This window comes from Daldinia childiae (assembly GCF_008694065.1).
Source record: "Daldinia childiae strain JS-1345 chromosome Unknown Scaffold6, whole genome shotgun sequence".
NCBI lineage: Eukaryota > Fungi > Ascomycota > Sordariomycetes > Xylariales > Hypoxylaceae > Daldinia > Daldinia childiae.
The window spans coordinates 1,647,678-1,667,546 of record NW_022984647.1 but is presented as its reverse complement, the minus strand read 5'-3'; the positions used below and the strand labels follow the sequence as shown (position 1 = coordinate 1,667,546).

General features: G+C 47.6%; 5 protein-coding genes across 6 annotated transcripts; 2 read left to right on the top strand and 3 right to left on the bottom strand.

Moving 5' to 3' along the window:
• Positions 1-267: 267 nt before the first annotated feature.
• On the top strand, positions 268-5,283 carry GL218_06359 (Vacuolar protein sorting-associated protein 8 like protein; the record flags this gene model as incomplete). Its single annotated transcript, XM_033583067.1, has 3 exons — positions 268-609; positions 680-1,115; positions 1,166-5,283. 3 exons carry the CDS (start codon positions 268-270, stop codon positions 5,281-5,283), a joined length of 4,896 nt encoding a protein of 1,631 aa, XP_033434033.1.
• Positions 5,284-6,260: 977 nt separating this feature from the next.
• GL218_06358 (uncharacterized protein) lies at positions 6,261-8,334 on the bottom strand (the record flags this gene model as incomplete). 2 transcript variants are annotated; one of them, XM_033583065.1, is made up of 4 exons in its annotated part: positions 6,261-7,434; positions 7,540-7,694; positions 7,764-8,034; positions 8,126-8,334. In XM_033583065.1, 4 exons carry the CDS (start codon positions 8,332-8,334, stop codon positions 6,261-6,263), a joined length of 1,809 nt encoding a protein of 602 aa, XP_033434032.1. The 2 variants fall into 2 exon arrangements, with proteins under 2 accessions (XP_033434032.1, XP_033434031.1); XM_033583066.1 differs by lacking the exons at positions 7,540-7,694; positions 7,764-8,034; positions 8,126-8,334 and having other exon boundaries at positions 6,261-7,475.
• A 2,411-nt stretch (positions 8,335-10,745) lies between these two features.
• Positions 10,746-12,404, bottom strand: GL218_06357 (LETM1 domain-containing protein mdm28, mitochondrial; the record flags this gene model as incomplete). The annotated part of the gene is made up of 1 exon (XM_033583064.1): positions 10,746-12,404. One exon carries the CDS (start codon positions 12,402-12,404, stop codon positions 10,746-10,748), a length of 1,659 nt encoding a protein of 552 aa, XP_033434023.1.
• Positions 12,405-13,290: 886 nt separating this feature from the next.
• On the bottom strand, positions 13,291-15,933 carry GL218_06356 (Protein STB2; the record flags this gene model as incomplete). Its single annotated transcript, XM_033583063.1, has 1 exon — positions 13,291-15,933. The coding sequence occupies one exon, from the start codon at positions 15,931-15,933 to the stop codon at positions 13,291-13,293; it is 2,643 nt and encodes an 880-aa protein (XP_033434022.1).
• A 1,002-nt stretch (positions 15,934-16,935) lies between these two features.
• Positions 16,936-18,316, top strand: GL218_06355 (Protein RMD5 like protein A; the record flags this gene model as incomplete). The annotated part of the gene is made up of 2 exons (XM_033583062.1): positions 16,936-17,062; positions 17,130-18,316. The coding sequence occupies 2 exons, from the start codon at positions 16,936-16,938 to the stop codon at positions 18,314-18,316; spliced, it is 1,314 nt and encodes a 437-aa protein (XP_033434025.1).
• Positions 18,317-19,869: the final 1,553 nt, after the last annotated feature.

Sequence of the window (19,869 nt, the reverse complement as noted above, 5' to 3'; positions counted from 1 at the left end):
CAGCTTAAAGAGAAACCCGTCTGCCATACCGTCCTCCACCCCGCGATTTTGTACCGATAATCACCATCTAATTTTCGGCCTCCGATAGAGCCGTAGAACGAATACTTACCTACCTAAAGCTTCGAGCTTACTAGGCATAGTACGCAGCAGTAAAGGCAGTTTCGATAGCTACGAAATCGTGAAGCCAATTTATCTAAAAGCTACGGCGCAAAGCAATAAAAAAGTAGCGATCATATTTGAAGTCATGCGCCCGATGTGGACGTCTCGATGAGCTTGCCTTCCCCGGAGAAAGACGATGGGGTTGCCAACATGGATGATGATCATCTAGATCTGTCTCCTGATGGAGAGGGGGTATCGAGTGACGATGAGACAATTAAACCAGAACATGGAATGGAACAAGAGCAATTAGAAGAGGATTTTGAAGGAGAGCCAGGAAGTATTGTGTCCGACCAACCTAGTGGAAATGGAGTTGTCGCGAATCGGTATCGTCAACTCCTACGAAATCGCGATGATGTCTCGGAAGCAGGATCTAGCGAAGGTCTTCCCCGAAGAGCCGGGAGCCCTATCGATTCGTTACTTTCTATACCCGACGATTCGCCTTCAGTCCAAGTAAGCTTTTATACTTACCACGATTTTACTTAACTAGAAGGAAAAAGTATAGGTTAGCTAACAGCTTCAGGGCTCCATGATATCTTCCCTTGGGAGCAGTAGAGTGCCCTCTCTCGCTTCTCGCCCTGGGCTTAGCAGTCCTACGCCTTCATTTAGACCCTTCGATCGACGATTCCAATCTCGTATAGCCTCCCCTTCGGCGCTATCTCCGCGGCCGTCGTCGCCTGCTTTTCTTGCGGGACACAGCAGACAGGCATCCATGAGCAGCCAGCTCTTATTGGAATCTGGCGAAACCGAAACTCCCACACCCCCGTGGGAAGTAGTACGATGGACTAAGCTAAAGAAATTAAACGGACAGGTATTCTCTGAAGCTGGGAAGCGTAACTTTGGTTCGCCTACATGTATAGCTATTTCTGCGTCCATCGTATTGGGCACCTCCAAAGGCATAATCCTAATGTTTGATTATAATCAGAATCTTAAGATGATTATCGGCCCAGGAACGAAAGGTTTGCACTGCTTTTAACCCCCTTTACAGCTGTTTGTTAACTAGTTACAGCTATTGAATCCGGGTCTATCACAGCCATCGCTATCTCTGCAGATCACACCACGATAGGCAGTGGTCATGCTAGCGGTAACATCTTCACGTGGGATACTAGCCGAGTGTCTCGGCCCTTCCTCCATATTCCGCCTCTTGACCCAACCCAGTTGCAAAACCGGACGACGGATGGCCATATGCCTAATGTAGCAATAACCCATATAGGATTCCTAGGTACCAGGCACACTGCTCTAGTCTCCGCTGACGACCGCGGAATGGCATTTTCACACCTTGCAACTCGGGGTACTGGTGCTCTTGGGCGAACGGTCAAGACAGTGAGGATACTAGGCCGCTACCCTGATGCTCCGCCTCCCACATCAGGGAAGCCCCTGAAGCCTAGCACCGTGTTGGCCTTTTCTCCATTGCCGCTCGGGAATGTAGAACGGGCAACAGACACGATGGGCCTCACAGCAATGCTTACCCCTTATCTACTTGTCATAGTCTCGACGACACCAATTGCGCAGACTCAGCATAAATCCGCCAGACCAAAAGATGTTGCACCGCACAGTGCTATGACCGGCTGTTTAGCGTGGTTTCCTGCAGTCAAATTGAAGGTCCCTGACCCTATCACCGGTAGTACTATGTCTAAAGTCAAACTGGTCTACTGTTGGTCCAATGTGCTCACCGTTCTTGACGTGGATGAGGTACCTACAGATGGCAAAGATAAGCCTCCCACCCTCAAATTCAAGGCGCGTAGTAGATGGACGTGCGAAGAAGCGATTGTAGCAGTCCAGTGGCTCAGTCGCTCTGTTTTGACCGTCCTCACAATCACGCAGAGACTCATTGTTCTTGAAGACCGCTCGATGAGGATGACGGAAGCTTTCGATCTCATCCATAAGTACATATATCATGCCGATCTCTTTTCCGCTCAATTACACAACCTAGTTGAGCAGCTCGATGAAGATGACACGTCAATGCATGGGGTTGTCGCAGATGCTTTCTACATGAGTTTTAAGGCGTATAAGGGCCGCATCTTCCTGTTAGGGTTCAATGATGTATCTATCGGTGCATTATCGAACTGGGCTGATCGATTGATAGCACTGATGGAGAACGGCGACTACATTGGTGCAATACAGCTAGCAACTACTTACTATACAGGGGACGCAAATAAGCTAACAGTCGGCCTTCCTGAAGATGCTGCTTTGAGACACCGAATGGTACGTGATAAGATAATGGAGATCATGAGCGCATCTCTGAAATATGCATTTGGTCAACGGCAAAAGAACAAGGCCTCAGTAGATGATCAGCATCTACGACAACTTGCAGAAACCTGTTTTATCGCCTGCCAAAGCGTAGGGGACCTCGACTTCCTCTTTGATGACATGTACGAATGGTATGAAGACGCCGACGTCGAAGGTGTTTTTTTGGAGGTATTAGAACCATATATTCTCGAGAAGACGATATCAGTCGTGCCACCAACCGCCGTCAAGGCCATGGTTGCTCACTATGTTAGCAAAGGTTGGGAAAGCCGCCTAGAAGAGATAATTTGTCATATGGAAACTACTACCCTCGATATCGATCAGATAACCTCGCTTTGCAAGCAGCATGGCCTTTATGATGCCCTCATATACGTCTGGAATCAGGCGTTATCCGATTACATCACGCCTCTTATCGACCTACTTACTCTGTTAATACCTCTGGTGCAGAACACCGAATATACAAACTCCGGAGATCTAATGGAGGATGAGATATTTGGAGTTAATGGACTTAAGATGTTCCCATATCTCTCTTACACGCTAACTGGGAGAATATATCCTACGGGTGGTAAGATGGAAGATGGAGTGGCTTCCCAGGCCAAGGCAGAGCTTTACTGGTTTCTCTTTTCTGGGAAGAGCATAAGTTGGCCTAAAGGCAGCAGCAAAGTATTTCTTACTCGTCCAAAGCAAGCGGAAGAGCCGTCTTTCCCGTATCTCAGGATGATACTACAGTATGATGCGCCGAGCTTCTTAAGTGCGCTGAATGAAGCCTTTGAAGACTCTTTTTTAAACGAGTCTCAGGAGAAGCAACTCAACGGTGGCACTGGAAAAGACTTACCAGAAGAGCAGATATTCGGCTTGACTGTCGATCGCCAATATGTTGTGTCCATCCTATTAGAAATCATGAATCGAAGCGACTTTGCACCAGAGGATACCATATATCTGGATATGTTTATCGCACGAAATCTTCCTAAATTCCCACAATATCTTCTCATACCAGGTTCTACCCTCGACAAGGTCTTAGCCGGGCTATGCAATTACCCTGGCATAGATCTCGCCGAAGATGCCCAGTTGAGTGCAGAATATCTACTCTCTATATACCAGCCACCAGACATATCAGCAACGATACCTCTATTCAAGAAGGCGTGTTTCTACCGTATCCTAAAGCGGATATACAGGAATGACAAACAGTATGGAAAGCTACTACAAACTTACTTCGAGGACCCAGAAGACCAAATGGACGTTTTTGAATGCGTCGTGGAGTGTCTACGCCCCCAAGCTAATCTCACCAAGAAGCAGATACAAGATGTGCACGATGTTATTAAAAATAATTCAAAGGACTTGGTCGAGCTCGACCCAATCCAAGCTGCTCAGACCCTGAGTACGTACGCGCCTAACTTGCATAGATTCGTCTTAGACTCGCTTGAGGAGGGATCAGAACAGCAATTTGCGTACCTCCGAGCTCTACTCGAACCTAACTCCGAAACCTCAAGACAACCAGCTACGACCCTAGACCGGGATTTCATTGAACAATATGTACAACTCATGTGTCGGTATGACCCTTCCCACGTCTCGGATTATGTCGGCATCGTACAAGCTACAAACCTAAGGCTAGACAAATTACTGCCAGCTATGGAAGATACAGGAGTAATCGACGCAGTAGTTATTCTTATGGCCCGAGAGGGGCAAGTTCAAGACGCTATGAGCCGCTTAACGAAACATTTAGAAACTTTAGAGTCAGCTCTTCAGGGATTAGTAGCAAATGCAGATGAGCATTCCGAAGATATAGACATCAAAGAAGCTGCCGAAGATCTTCTCAGAGGACTGCAGAAATATACGCATGTTGGTATCTGGCTATGTCAGGGACAGATGAAAACCACCAAGAAACTCAATGCGGTCGGCCGACGAAATTCGCCATCACCTAGCGAACTTTCCCCCGATGAAGCGTTATGGCTTGAGTTAATAGACACCACAGTCCAGATCACGCGGCGTTTATCATCCGTTGTTGCGCCATCTAAACCAATCAGAGTCTCTAGTACTGCTTCTCCATCACCGGTTCTTGATAGCGACAAGTTGGTAGGGCTCCTGCGCTCACTTGTACAGCACACATTCACGGCGCTTATGACAGCAACATCCACTCAGAGTGGTGTCCTTCCTACCAACCGCATAGCAAGCTCGGGGGGTAGTCTCACATTCCTTCGGATCCTCCGAGCCTTCTTGACTCGCGCAGCCGCCACTTCTCCTAACCTTGCCGACCTGCGAGCTGTTCTAACATCGATATTCTCAGCCTATGCATATGAGGAATCCATACTGCAACTCTCAAATAGGCTCCTCGAGCAGCAATTGTTTGTCAATGTTAAAGAGGCGGTGGAGCTACGCCAACGGGGATGGCGACCTAGGGGGTCCACATGCGAGGCTTGTGGGAAGCGGCTTTGGGGCCCCGGAGTTTCCGGAAATGTCTTCGAGGCCTGGGAGGAGAAGCAGGCTATCGAGAAGAAGAAGCGAGAGGAAAAGAAGGCCGCCTTAATCAGTCAGTCTATTGCGCGCGGAAAGGGTAAGGCTGATTTCCCACAAGAGGCTGAATCCTATAACGGAAAGGGGAAGGGTAAAAGCACGGAACGAAGCGGCGGTCCCAGCTCAGCAGATGAGCATGCGGCGAACGGTGAACAGGATGCCCATGGGTCTGCTATCGAGTTGAATGGAGACGCTTATGGACGACGAAAAGACCAACCCCTAGGTCCACTTGTCGTCTTAGCTTGCAGACATATATACCATAAGGCTTGCCTAGACGCGCTACAAGCGAAGAAGGCAGCGAACGGAGGCCATAGAGAGGTGGATGAGTTTGGTCGCGAGACAGACTACAGATGTCCTATTGACGGTTAGGGTAGGAAAGGGATATGGTGGGCGCGGTCTAACCGTTGTATTTACGAATGTACACTACGGTAGTTACAAAGCCGTCGACACTTGATCGACCGCTACAAATATAATGCTGGAGATGCTTAAAGACATCTATGGAATTTCGTATAAGTCCATCTACATTACATTCATACCGGCACATTAATGTGAGCAAAACACGATGCAAAAAAGAAATTTGCAAAAAGGGCAAAAAGGCAAAACGTACAACACCGGGGATTCGCTGGTCGTCACCGACCCAACTACTAATCCGGCGATATCGGGCTTATCTAGGGGGAGAGCGGACGGGATCCCGAGTTTTCCAGATTCTATGGTCGTACGTGATAGTTTATGGTGTTTTTGAGGATTATATTTCTTAGTCGAGAATGAGGGGCGAGCAAAGTCACCAAAATCACCAAAATCGAGACCCATCAATTCTTCCCCCCTACAAATTTACAGACCAATTTACTTGCATTACACAGTTTCAATTTCACAAGACACTACTACCACAATGGTCAATCAATATTCGTACCTCGAATAATCTATGTCCCTTTTTTTGAATAAAATTACAAAATGCGCAAAGGTATATACAAGAAGAAAAACGCTGTACATTTCGCGACGGCCTCAAGCTGCCCCCTGGGTTGGAGCCTTCTCCTTTCCCGTCGTTTGTTTGTTCGCCTATGGTATCTCGCTCTATTCAACCATTCCTATCCCATCATATCTCCTGTGGGAAAAAAGAAAAACAAAATGCCTCCCCCCCCCCCCCCTAATCATCATATCTTATACCTTTTCTTATTTTACACGGATGAATATTAACCCCTTGTTTTTTTTGCATCTGCCTTAGGTAGTAGTTTAGTCTGTCCAGGCAATCCGCGTGTTTCAGCAGGATGTAACCCATGGACTTACTTAGACTACCCGACTTAGAGCCAGAGTTACCGAGGTAGGCTAGGGTAAGACATAAAAACTACCTAGTGGATAGCCCGACGCCGCCGCAGCGAAGGCGATGCGCGCTTCGTGTGCGCGTCGGGGCATCGGGTTGTGGTTATAATCTCCGTCTTGGTCTTGTAGATGACAGACGGCTGGGCGGCGTTGTTCGCGTCCGCGGGTACAGCCGGAGCTGGAGCTGGGGCGGAATCGTCCTGCGCTACGGGCTCGGTAGGAACAGGCTCGGCGGGCGAAGGGACTGGAGCTGGAGTTGCAGCTGGGGCCGGGGTTGGCTCTGGCTCTGGCTCTTGCTCCGGCTCGGGAGTCTTCTTGGCGCGAGGCGTGGCCTGGACGCTGGTTGCGGTGGGCACGACGACTAGAGGGTCGATGGACAAGGTGTTGACGATTGGTGCCGTTAGGCTGTTCAGCGGGATGGGGTTGCCGCGCTGGAGAGGGATGGTGGCGTTGGCGTAGGGTGCGCCGGTTGCGGAGACGGGGCAGTGTGTTGTGGTTAGGGTGGCGGTGTCGTCGACGACGACGATCTGGGTCAGGCTTGCTGGGCAGTTCATGACTTGCGCGGCACACTCCGTGATAGTGTACTTGCCTGTCGTAGTGTGCTTCTCGGTGACGAGGGGTACGGGGCAGGCCAAGACGGAGGCTGGGGGTGTCATCTCGGGGGGTGCGAGAGAAGTCGAGCCGGTGCCAGTAACAAGTGGTTTTCTCGTGATGGTGGGCTTGGCTGCTGCCGTCGTCTTAGACGATACTCTAGATCGAGTGCGGATACCCGTGCCGACGGGCTTCTTGCCCGTTCCTAGCGCAGGAGTAGGCTCAGGGGTGCCGGTGGCAGTCAAGAAGCAAGTGCTGGTAGACGCGGTGAAGACGGTAGTACTGAGCGTAGGGTTGAAGTCAACAATGGGGTTGTTGGCCACATCCGCACCGATGTCGACGAACACGCCCGCGTTAATGTTAATATCCGCGGACGCGGGAAGTAGACATTCGCCTGCCTCGGTGATGCTGCCGTTGCGGTCGAATTGTTGCGAGAACTCTTCCGTCAGTGTCACCTCGGGGATGTACAAGAACGCGCCGACGAGAGCCTGCGCGTCGAAGAGCTTGTTACCGGGTAGGTCTACACCGGCCTGGACACGCAGGCGCAGCGCCACGGTGATCTCAGCAGGAGCGTCAACGGTTAAGGGGAGAAGAGTCGTCTGGGCGCCGTCGCTGTGATGGTGGTTAGAAATTGTATTCTTGTCTGGTTTCATTTGGGTTTCCCAGCCTGATCTGATAGTTCAGGAGTAGGGAGGGGAGAGGAGATGAGAAACTTACAAGTTGGCAGTGTTGGGAATGCTAGGGTCGAGAGGTATCTTATAAGACGATCCATCAGGGATAGTAACTTCGAAACCAGTCTCGGTCGAGATCTCGGCCGTCACACTAACGATGAGGTCCACGTTGAAAGTAATACCGACTTGGAATCCAGGGCCCTATATTCGTCATCTGTTAGCCTACAGAGCCTTTTAACATTATTGGCTTTATTCCGCTTCTAGACTTACAGAAATGCCGAGGGGTGTCTCGGACTTGAATAGCGGGATGGTGAACTGGCCATCACCGTCGACGGCCAGTCTTATACCGATAGTGGCACCAACTCCTTCGAAGCCAATCGTCAAGCTGGCGTCGTTGAGCGGGTTGAAATCTTTGATATCGTGGAGGAAGTCCCCGAGATCATCCGGGAATTCAGCAGATGCCCTGATGGTACCGAAAGTATTGCATTCGCTGCAGGATAAATCCAATGAGATATCAACTCCCTTTGTGGCGGTCCAAGCACTGTTGATCGTTAGCATATATGTTTGCATATATAATTATATAATTATATAAGTGAGATATAGGAGAAGAGAAGTTGAAAAGAGTTGCATACCCTGAAAACAAAGTCACATCTGAAAAGTCATGATCGAAACTGAAAGTCGTATCGGCATCGCGCTTGATCATGGACCTCGTCCTTATCGGCCGCGGCGCAGGTTGAATATCGCGTCTCTCCCAAGGCATAAGCAAATCTGAAAGAGGTGAAGCGGTCACCGGCGCCAGCAGCGACCAGCAGGTCAAGGCGAGAGGCAGTAAGCTACGCATAGTTGCCTAGTTCCTGCTACGAAGAAAATGAATGTATATAGTCGGTTGCTGGCCGGAGCATCCACCGAACGATCGGATAACAGAGAAAGAGCGAAAAGAAAAAAGAGAGACGACGATAAAACGAGAAAGGATGGGAGGAATGAAGGCTTCACCACAAACTCATCATGTACAACACAATGTTAAGGAAAGACGTAGGTAATATACCTAGAGGAGAGAGGTAGAAGGTAGAAGGTAGAAGTAGTAGTAGTAGAAGAAGAAGAAGAAGGAGTAGAAAAGGAAAAATATTAGATTCCTTCTTCCCTAACCCATCACACATATAATAACAAGAACAGAATAATAGAATTAGGACCGCATCCGATCCTCTCGTAGTCAATTACTTACTTACTTACTCCCCTGGGCCAGACCGACGTTCTCCTCTCCCCCCGTGGTCTCACTAAAGCCGAAAGTGGCTTGTGGTATTTTGGTATTCGACCGCCTACGGATCGGGCAGAAGGATTTCGGGAGAGGAGCCAGGGTTCAAGCTTTCAAGCTTTTTCAACCGTTGGCTCACCCCGTCATGAAACCGAAACGAGCCATCTGCCAAGACGAACGCTCCGTTGAACCACCTTGACTTATATTAAAAAATGTGCAATGTGCAATCTACATAGCACACGCCGAATAGCTAAAATGGATATGGATGGATGGGATGGATGGGATGATCTAAGCTGTTCTCGTCTCGCAAATACTTACCTTGAGATGAATCTGACTTATACATCTTCATCTTCGTCCTCATCCTCCCCTATATCGTATACTTATTTCGTACCTAAGCTAGACTGTTCGTTTCTCAGCATACTTAGGTAGTTATATGATCTTCTACTATAAGGTATGTAAAAAGGTCTTGAGCCTCACAACAAACTGTAAAAACCCCCCCGGTCTATATCTCCAAACTATAGTCTATAAACCCCCCTTCCCCCCACGACATACATACATAGGCTACTAATATTCACCTCCTGCATGCACCCATCTCTTGCCCCTTCCGGTTTTGAAAAAAAAAAGCAATGGGATGGAGATGGGGGGGGATGGAACGGGGCTGCAAGGCTGCGACAATGCCAATTCCGTAAAAGGCAGTCGGTAAATATATTATTATAGTGCATGTAGATTTATTTAAGCTTACTTACATAGGTACAATGCAAGAATTTCCGCTGCACCGGGTTCCTTTTAAAAATTCCTTTTCCTTAAATTTCACGAATGACGACCTGCTCAACGACTTACCTAATCGGGACTGCGCCACCTCCCTCTTCGAGCCTTCAGCTGTTAGAGCCCAGCCCATGTTTCATATCCGTCTATATAAGGTAATCCATAATATGCACATCCGATGCATATTTCTATCTATACCCCAAGTACATAAGTATATGTAGAAGGATTCCTTATGCCGTACCAAGTTACACTCACTAATCTCTGTTACATCCCCATCTCCCTATCCCCCCCTGACCCAGGTCCGATCTGAGGCTGCGCAAAACGTGGGCACTTACATTAGTACCTACTTACCTTTTACAGGGCATGCGAGATATAAATAAACCACCATTTTACCATTTCATTTTACCCCGTACTACTGCTACATCCTACAACCTCTAACTACCTAAACTAACAAATCGCACCATAAACAATTAGTGCGTAGGAATTCTACAGTCTACATTCTATATAGTCTAGTGCATATACATATACATATATATTGAGGCTCAGCTAATACCGTTGATCATATGGAAGCTGCCCATATGTACGGATCCGTAGATCAATCAGCTCGAGACACACATGCTGATGCAACATGCCTAATCAATATAATCCGCAAATAAAAAACATGCACATCATCAAATCCATGGCGCCAACAACACCAAATTCTAAAGTCGAGGATGCTCACGTGTACATACATACGTACATACGCATCCTCTCACCCCCCCCCCCCCCCCCCCCCCCCCGAATTAATTAATCATCACCACACTAATAACCACATTAATACAATATAAAAACCTATCATCAGCTTCACCGAGAACAAATAAGAAACCTCCAAAACACCCATTTCCAAAATCATTGAAAAAAAAAAATCGATTAAAAAAAAAAGATCAAAGTAGTCTATTTTCGCCGTCTCAATTCCATGGTGACGAGATGTCTCTTCTATGATAGAACCCTAAACCCTTCCTCTCCCTTTCACCCTAGTATTGTAGGCACCTAGGTATGTAAAGCCGCTACTCCTAGTCTCCCTTCTCCGTCCCCTTGCATTTGATCGCTTGTGATACACCGGCAACATCCCAGTTGCCATAATACACTTTGTAAGTTTAAACAAAAGAGAAGCGATGCTAAACAGTTGTTCCGTCCCTCCATGCACTGGTTTTTTCTTAATCGCCCCTGCGGCCTACATGATGCAACATATCTCTCTATTTCTCCACCTTCTCTTCTACAACCTTCTGCTGCTCTTGCTGCGCATCCTTGGCTTGAACCAGGTCGGCCTCGGCATCGACAGCTTCGACCACCACTTCTTTGTTAAGGCCCTGCTCTGCAGCCGCTGCTTGAGCACGATCCTCTTTATCGTCAATGTCTTCCACGTCCTTGGGCGTGGCGAGACCCGTGTCCTGGTTCTCCTGGTTCTGCTCGTTCTCTTCCTCGATCAGATCCTGTTGCTCCTTCAGAACCTCTAGTCGTTGCTTGTTAGTCGCCGCACCCTCGGCATTGTGCACCTCAAGCTCGATCTCGTGGTAGAGTTCCTCGGGGATAGATGATAGCACACCAGTTAGGGCCTCGATCTGGCTGTGGAAGCCACCTTCTGTCTTCTCGCCGTACATGTAAGCATTGCTTAGCACGAGCAGCGTCGAAGGAACACCGTGCTTTAATCGTAGGTCCAACCAAGATTGAAGGTCCTCTCGTAGTCGAGCGGGCGATACTGTATGCGTTTTAATGCCTCGGCTGGCACATGCAGTCTGTAGTTCTGCGACGTTAAGACTGTCAACACCTTCGTAGCTGATCGCCTTGTCGTCCCTCTTGATTTGCCTCATTCTGTGACGAATTTGGTACCTGAGCATGATGTCCGTACCGAACGTATTCAAATTCAGGTACCGACACATAGATACGAGCTGCGGCCTTGACAAATTGTCAAGAGTCAAGTCGTCCCTAAAGGCCTTGCAAACCTTAATCACGTCATCTGTGCTAGGCTTCTCCCCGGTGGCCCGTAATTTTCGGAAGAACGTAGCGAACTCCTCTTTCTGCGTCGTCGTAGGCGACAGAGGAAGCCCCGTCTCCTTTAGAGTCTCCCGGAGGAAAACGCTGACCTCTTTACGTGTCGCACGTAGCGTCGCCGCCTTCTTGTCCTTGGACTGCTGGGCTTCGTATGTACTAGGCAGCATATTGGGGAACAATCTTAGGGCGATAGGTAGGAGCGCTTCGGCAAAGGGAACGATGACGAAGACTGAAAATGGAACTAAGCGTCCAAGATCCTGAACTGTGCGTTGCAGTTGTCGGTTCTCTCGTCGGGTCAGTTCGTAACCGGCAGCCATCTTTAATGCTAGTTTGCTGCTGATCCTGACTTCCGTCGCCAGAAGCTTTGTACCGTCCCAGTAGTGTTGGATTTCATGCTTGATCTTTTGTCCGAGAGTCAACTTCTTCTCCTGTTTCCCTTCCTGCTTCTCAACTTCTGCTGCCTTCTTCGCGGCCAACTCGGTCAAGGACTTAGGTTCTGCAGAGGGCTCGCCAGTGGAAGATTGTGTTGCCTTTGCAGCGGTTGCGTCCTCGGTTGCTTTTGCTTTAGCCTCGGACGCCTTCTTGCTCGAGGCAGGCGTATCTGTCTTTGGGAGAGGCTTCTTGGCCTGCTCTGCGTTGAAACCAGGGGGTGGTACGTCGGAGAGCCCAACTGAATGCCGTTCGGTTGATATACTTCGAATAGGAATCAGAAGGGCTCGCACGGCGAAATCTGAAGGAAACTGCCGACTCTGTCGTCCAAGGTAGGCTGATGGAAGGGCAAGGCCAGGTCGAGCAGCAGCCCTCCCTGCAAAGGGATTTATTAAAACCGCCTTGCGGGCAGCGGTTCTAGAGGATGCGCTCATATCGATAAGGGGGGCGAAGATAACGATGGACTAATTGAGCATACAGAAGTAGAAAGATAACTTTAGGAATGACAGTGGGTGTGTAAGTGCGAGGGTGTAAAGGCGCGAGTGTGTGTGTGTGTGTGTGTATGTATGTATGTGTATGTGTGGTTGTTGCAAGAAAGTTGTGTACAAAAGTAAACGTTGAGAAAGATAGGAATGAAGAAGTAACTTTTTCTCGCTCCCAATGCAATCGGGTTATTAAGGTAAGGTTATTACATTGCATGACCCGACCCCCGAACGACTAAGTCCGGACGACTTACATAGAGGTACATCATTGGTAAAAGCCTAAATCACGTGATGATAATGACCGATAATGATAATTTACGCTTATCCGCCCTATCTAGGCCGTTCTCTAATCCGTACTCCACAACTTGTTCCACATCAAGTCAGGTATGGAAGTTATTTAATCGGACATTTCCGGCTCGGGCCATAATACATGATAGGTACTTAAGGATAAGTACCCAACTCAATTACGTCAAGAAATCTTCCAGCTGGTGCCATCTGGTCTCCTATCCTCCATACGTTATGTAGGTATATTTTACTCCACTACTAGAGCAAGTATTGATGTCACTAATAATAGTCATAAAAGAAATTCAAGAATGTCAAGATCATACTAACTAAGAAGTAGATACAATAGTAATGAAATCTATTACGCCAACCCGGGTATCTATATATACAAGTAATTTAGTAAGTAACGATAATGACTTGCTAACTCCAAATGCTCGCTTCGCCAAATGCTATATGCTCTCTCCTTTTTTCCCTTCCCAGACCTTAAGGTAATTAAAGGATATCTTCAAAATAGTACAAGTATCATGCTTCGAATTAGAATATGATTAATGAATAATCATTCCTGATGTTGAGGTTCTTGCCGTGGTCTCGTAATGTTCGGACCCGTACCGATTCCTGTCAGCGTTCGCATCGCCCAGTGTAGCCAGCTTTCTGTTTCGAGTTGTTTCTTTAGCTCATCTGCCCTCCGTTCCACGTCGTCCACTTGTATCTCGAATTGTGCAACGCCTTCCTCTACATCTTGGACACGGGAGACAAGAGCGTTAATCTCGTACTCTAGCTTAGCCGCCTGTACTCCGACGTCTCCAAGTGCTTCCGTGATACGCGCCCTTTGAGCTGCGATTGTCTCTTGAGAATCCTCTTTGGTCCGTCTGTATGCATCGGTGAGCTGATCATAGAGTGCCTGTAATTCCTCTTGTTGACGCGCGTAATAATCATCCAACTCCACGACTGATTTGACCTTAGAATCGGCCCACGGCTCAATGCTCTGCTTAACGTCAAAAATATTCACGTATAGACTCCTAGCAAGTTCCGCCAAGTATTCATGCTTCTCTGGCACTTCTATGCTATCCGAATTCGCGTTCTGGTCGAGGCTAATTACCTCTTCCCACCGAAGGACGGCTTCTTCAGCGTCTCCGAAGGAAAGTCTCCGCGCCCATCTAGCCTCATTCAAGGAGCATCGTTCTGGAAGCCGTGAAACCCCAATACTGTGACGTCTATATAGACTAGGTAGAATAGTACCAAACTGCTGCTGCTCCGTCTCGACAAACGGTCCTTGAAGATCACTTTCAGCAACAACCGAATTTGTCACTGAAGATTCGACCACCGCTGTTACTTCATTTCGAACCTCTATGGCTTGCGAACCACGTTTAAAGTCCTCGTTTATCGATCTTTGCACGTGGCCATTCGCTTTAGGCATTGGCCGTAGTTCTTTAACGGGCGATTCCTCTGTTCCTAGTAAGGCTACCGAGGCCGGGGCGGATTCAATTTCCCTGTCTCTCCTTATGGCGCTTAGGTACTCTTCCGGCTTAGTCTTCCAAGTAAATGCTCTACCAATCTGTCCTGGACCCAGACCAGAACTTGGACTTGTCGTAATCGCCGTAGAGGAATCGGAGAGCATAGACGATCGCGGCCCGGTAATCGTGGTTTCCGAAGGTTCGTCTTTCGACAGCCGATTGTTGTGACCACGTAGACCACCTCCACTATAAACAGCATCCTTTATACGTCCAAGACCTGAACGAGCATCTCGAGCGACGCTCTTGAATCCACGCCGGATAGCATCCTTATCCCCGGGACTATCCGTTATGCTAACCGCGGACCCGGGAGCTGGAGTCGAATAAACAGGAGTGTCTTCTCGCCGGCGAGTTTCTGTCTCTTCCTCCAAAGGTGTCGAATGCGTTCTCTTTGCTTGACTAGAGGGCTCTTCCTTGCCGAATAGGATATTACTCATATCGGGAATAGGCTTTTCGTGACTGTCAGCCGTAGAACGTTTAGGCTTGCCGAACCATAGCCACTTCGCTCGCTCTCCAGAGGCTAAGCTGATGAACCTATCAAGATCTAGAGTCTCAATATCTCCGATCCCACCTTTGTCGCGTCCACTGACCATACCAAGAACAATCTCGCCTCGCTTTCCACCTATTTCAGTCATTGTTGATTTGACTGCTTTTTGTACGCCCCAACCTTCGCCTGCGGCTGCTTTTGCAGTTACGGTATGAAGCTTGTGCATAGTTTGCCGATCCAACCGGCGTGTTCTCTCCAGCTTCTGGTATTTTTGGAAGTGAGAAATACCTTTCTCGGTGGCGTCGATATCGAATACATCTTTTGGGACAGGTGCTCCAAAATAACTCAACCTATTTCGCGCGCCCATTAATAAACCAAGCAATGCAGCAACAGTCGTCGGACCTAAAATCCCATCCGCCGGTTCTATATTGTAGTATTCAGCTCCGAACTCCGTCCACCAATCCCCAATAGCAGTCTCGGTTACATCGCACAGCAGCCCATCAATATAAACCTGTTCCAATTTTCCAAACAATAAGAGGGCCACTTGGCAAATCTTAACCAATTCAATAACGACGTCTGAAAATGGCATCTTCTCAGTTGTCTTATATAACTGGTAGAACTTGGCTTTGGCGGCTCCAGTGGGCTCAGACAGGGTCATGCCAGATCGACCAGAACATCCGAGCCTTTTGAGATCTTCAATGACGATAAATTCCCTTCGATGTTTTTTTATGTCGCCGTCGGGAACTAGTATAACGGTTAAAGCAGAAGGAAAGCTACTCAGGTTTGTTACCATCAACTCGCCATAATCCGTTTCTTTTGGTCGTGCATGGTACTGCTGGATAGCTTTAAAATAGAGACGCAATTTCGGTGACCACGCCCTCTCGTCGGCTGGAACACTTAGGACACCCACAACAACGACATGTTTGTTATCCCCGGTATATGTAACGATAACCACGGTGGGCGACTGGCGGGAACAAGCCCATTGTTCAACTAGGTACAACTCATACCCTCGGATTTCTCGACTTTGCTCAGCGATAGTAACACACGGGTCCCCTTCAAGATATCTGAAAGCTACGGGGTCTGGAATAATGACACGGCGGCGCGAAGGATGCGTAGATGTAATTTGTCTCGAGTCGGGGGAGGCTGTCGTCACCCGATCCAGCTGGCTTGAGGCCATATTCCTTTGCGCCGAGGTCCTCATAGCTGCCGATTCATCATCGCGTTGTCCCCTATGTTCAATCGAGGATACAAGCGGTCGCAACGACATGGTTGCACTCCTAACCCTCTGTCTCGTACTGATCTAGAGTTCATCATGCGCTGAAATTCGATAACAAAAACATAGTGACCGGCTAAGTTAAACAAAGATGACGCAGTAACACAATGGAATTTGGTAGGCGGTAGGCAGTAGGCAGTATTCCGTATTGAAAGTTGGCATGTGACGACGAATGTGGTAACGTAAGTGGTGTCAAATGTTACTTTAAAATTCCAAAAGGTGAATTAGTTGAGTTAACAGGTTAGCTACCCCTACCTAGGTCCTAGGTAATCAAGAGTTACCGCTTCGTTGGTCCGTGTAAGTACCACGGTAAAGTAATAAAGGGAGCTCTCCTGAAGGGCTGTCTGGACTGTCGGTATTGGAGCCAACTAACAAACGTAGCGCAGGGGAATGCAACTAAGTGGGGTTATCTGCGTCATTGCTACCTACCTAGGTAAGTAACATCCCCACATCTATAAAAGAGACAGTCAATGGATAGTCCTAGTTACAGGCTAAATCATGCGATTCTGGGCAGGCCCGACTGTTCATACGAAGAAATTAATATCCGGGGTTACCGCGAGGCCAGGTATGTAACTAACCTAACCGCTTAATCGGTATCGTAACTGGCGCAAAACAATGCAGGTCGCCATCATCTGACTTTGAGTTTGACCGTACAACTCTTAACCCGCTACTTCAATACGTTATTCCGACAAACCCCCCTGGGCCTTGAAAACTTTCTTTGTCTATTATAAACTCGGGGATTCGACTTAAATCTTTCACCAATTAGTCTAGCATATTTTGCCAGAATGAAAAATATCTAGTGGTTCTCCGAGACGAAGTAAAGGTCGGAAGCCCTTCTTTTTTGCGCAAAGTTGAAACTTTCATAACGAGGACACAAGCACAAGTACAGGTTTACTAGTCAATCTCGAAGGTCTCGTGCTCAATTTCAAAATGGCCTTTTTACAATTACAGAAGGACCTCGACAAGCTGACTGGCTCAGCTAAGTTATCCGATGCGGTACAAGATGTCGACAAGGTCATAGAACTTCTCACCGCTGCGCGAGAAAGGGTGGCATCAGGTAAATAAGAGATTCTCGAATTAACACCATTTCCCCTCACGACATATCACTAACTCCAATGCCACAGCAAATAACCCTCATACTACTAATCTAACCCTCGCCAAACTACAAAATCCCATAAAGGAGCAACTAGACGTCTTAAATAGTAATTTAAGACATGTCTACAAGGCCCAAAATGAGTTCAACAAGTCCCTAAAGAATGCCCTTCCTAAAGCTCAGGGCACTCTACCTACCGAACACGACCCCATGGAGTCGCACTCGACTCTTATAAATCGCGCTATCGTCATGCATCTATTACGAGAAGGCCAGTTTGGCGTGGCCTCGACATTTATCAACGAAGCACATCAACAACCCGAGCCTACGCAGATTCAGCAGCCCAAATCTCAACCATCTGACTCTGATTTCCATCCAGTCATGTCCCCCGAATACCTACCACCTACCGACGCCATCATATCCGATACCGATATTCCCTCCGACCTAACGGCATTCCATTCTCAAGCCCTCCAATCCTCCTTCGCCGATATGTACTCCATTCTCTCTGCCCTCAAAGCACACAACCTATTACCTGCTATAAGCTGGGCCAGAGAGAATTGCGTAGAACTTGAGGCGCGGGGATCCAACCTGGAGTTTGAGCTCTGCAAGCTACAGTTCATATGGCTGTTTAAAGGCCCTGAAATCAACGGTCTGCCTAATACGTCAGAGAATGGGGTGCAGGGTGCACTACAATATGCTAGGGAGAACTTTGGTCGTTTCCAGCACCGCCATTTGCGTGAGATTCGACAGCTCAGCGCCGCAATGGTGTATTCCCGGAACCTAGCAGACTCGCCGTATAGTTCTATATTTGACATCTCGGCAGCCTTCGATGAGGTCTCGGCATCGTTTACTCGAGAATTCTGCTCACTTCTGGGTTTATCAGCCGAATCACCCCTCTATGTCGCAGCTACGGCCGGGGCTCTAGCTTTGCCTCAATTGGTGAAGTATAACTCCAAAACAAAGGCGAAGGGCACCGAGTGGACGACGGCCAACGAGCTAGCTTTCGAGACGCCGCTTCCTCGGAGCATGATGTACCACTCTATTTTTGTATGCCCCGTGAGCAAGGAACAAACTACGGAATCAAACCCGCCTGTCATCCTACCTTGTGGTCACGTTTTAGCAAAGGAGAGTTTGCACAGGCTAGCTAAAGGTAGCCGGTACAAGTGCCCGTACTGCCCTAGTGAAGGTGTTGTTAAGGACGCAAAGGAGATCATACTGTAAGCATGTTATAGGACAGATATTGATTTGTTGGGCATTGCGCGCATTGTTTTCTCACCTATTGGCTGGAAATGGTATTGATTAATTGAATCCGGCGTATGGCGGTAAGGTCGGTCAGGGGGTCTCGCTCTCACGAGGGTCTTGGAGGACGGTGTGCCAAAACTCAACTCGGGCGTCAATACGCCAGAACGTACTTAACGTACCTATTTAGGGACTTTACAGGTGCTTTACATGATTATAATGAAGTCTCCGGAGTATATTTATTCCATCCTCCATGCTAGGATTTGAGATATAATACAATTGAAGAGTAAAATTACATGTCATGGAAGCAGAATGTTTTGAATATTCCTTCGTATGCGAGTGACGTATTCAAGCAACTAGCATAAACTTGTCTTGGACAACTTCGTAGAAATTATTTTGCTTCGTTTAGAGGAGTTCAATAATTTAATACCTGTAGAATATTTAGACTGGTGTTTTTAATATTGGCATTGCAACTTGCTATTGAGAATTATCACTCGTATAAGATGAGGGCTAAGTTGTAACCATACGCCCAAGTGTAAAAGGGCGAAGCAAAGAGAGCATCTTGACAACAAGGGGAGTACAAATGAAGAGCCATACGATCAACTGGCTATGAAATGGTGAGTATAACCCCTTTTCTCACAAAAGGCAAGGTAGTAAAAACATAAGTAACAATAAACGGAACTAATAAAAGAAAGATGAGTGTTTGGAGATTAAACATAGCACCATATTCCCGGAAAGATAAGAGAGCAACACTTTGGGCTGTATTGAATAACCCACCTAGCCTAAAGCATCTATTACAGAAGTTGTTTTTAGTTATTATCATTGAGTAAAAGTTAAAAAGTTACGCGGTATCCCCCAATCCCAACCATATTTTCCTTGTCTTCCTGTATAATACCCCATAGCGAAATTGCCTTTTGGTATAATAGTATGTTTGGCAACCTGTTTGCTTTACTACTTCTATTCCGTGCTCCAACGTCTTGTCGACTAAAAGGATAAAATTATATTACTCTGCTCTCTACTCGGATCGATTCCTTTCTAATTTAACCTCGAAACAATCATACTCCTTTTTTATCTATTTATGCTCAGCTCTATACGTAACTAGGTAGTAGATCTAATAGTCAAGTAAGATTAACCCTTACGCATTGCATATGTATACACCACTTGTTTACTACTGCTTACTAGGAAAGCTTTGTCTACCACTTATAAGCTCTTCTCGCCGTTTTCAAAGGCTGATTAGCATCAACAGATTAATCTAAGCGTACCTATTGCAAGCGCAAGACCTCCCAGGGTTCAAGCTGCATCGTGTAAAAAGACGTGTGCCGATTTCCCGTAGCCGCACCCGAGCTATATAGTTAATTCACCCCCTTTCGTGCCCATAGAGTAGCGGTATCAAGCAAGTCTTAAACATTCAGCTGCCGGCCGGTATTCCGTCTCCTAGTATTATTGTAAGTGGAGTCTCATTCTATAAGTCAAAGCAGACTGGATACCTCGTTTAGCTCGCTGCTAGCAACGCTGGAGAAAGGCATATAGGATTT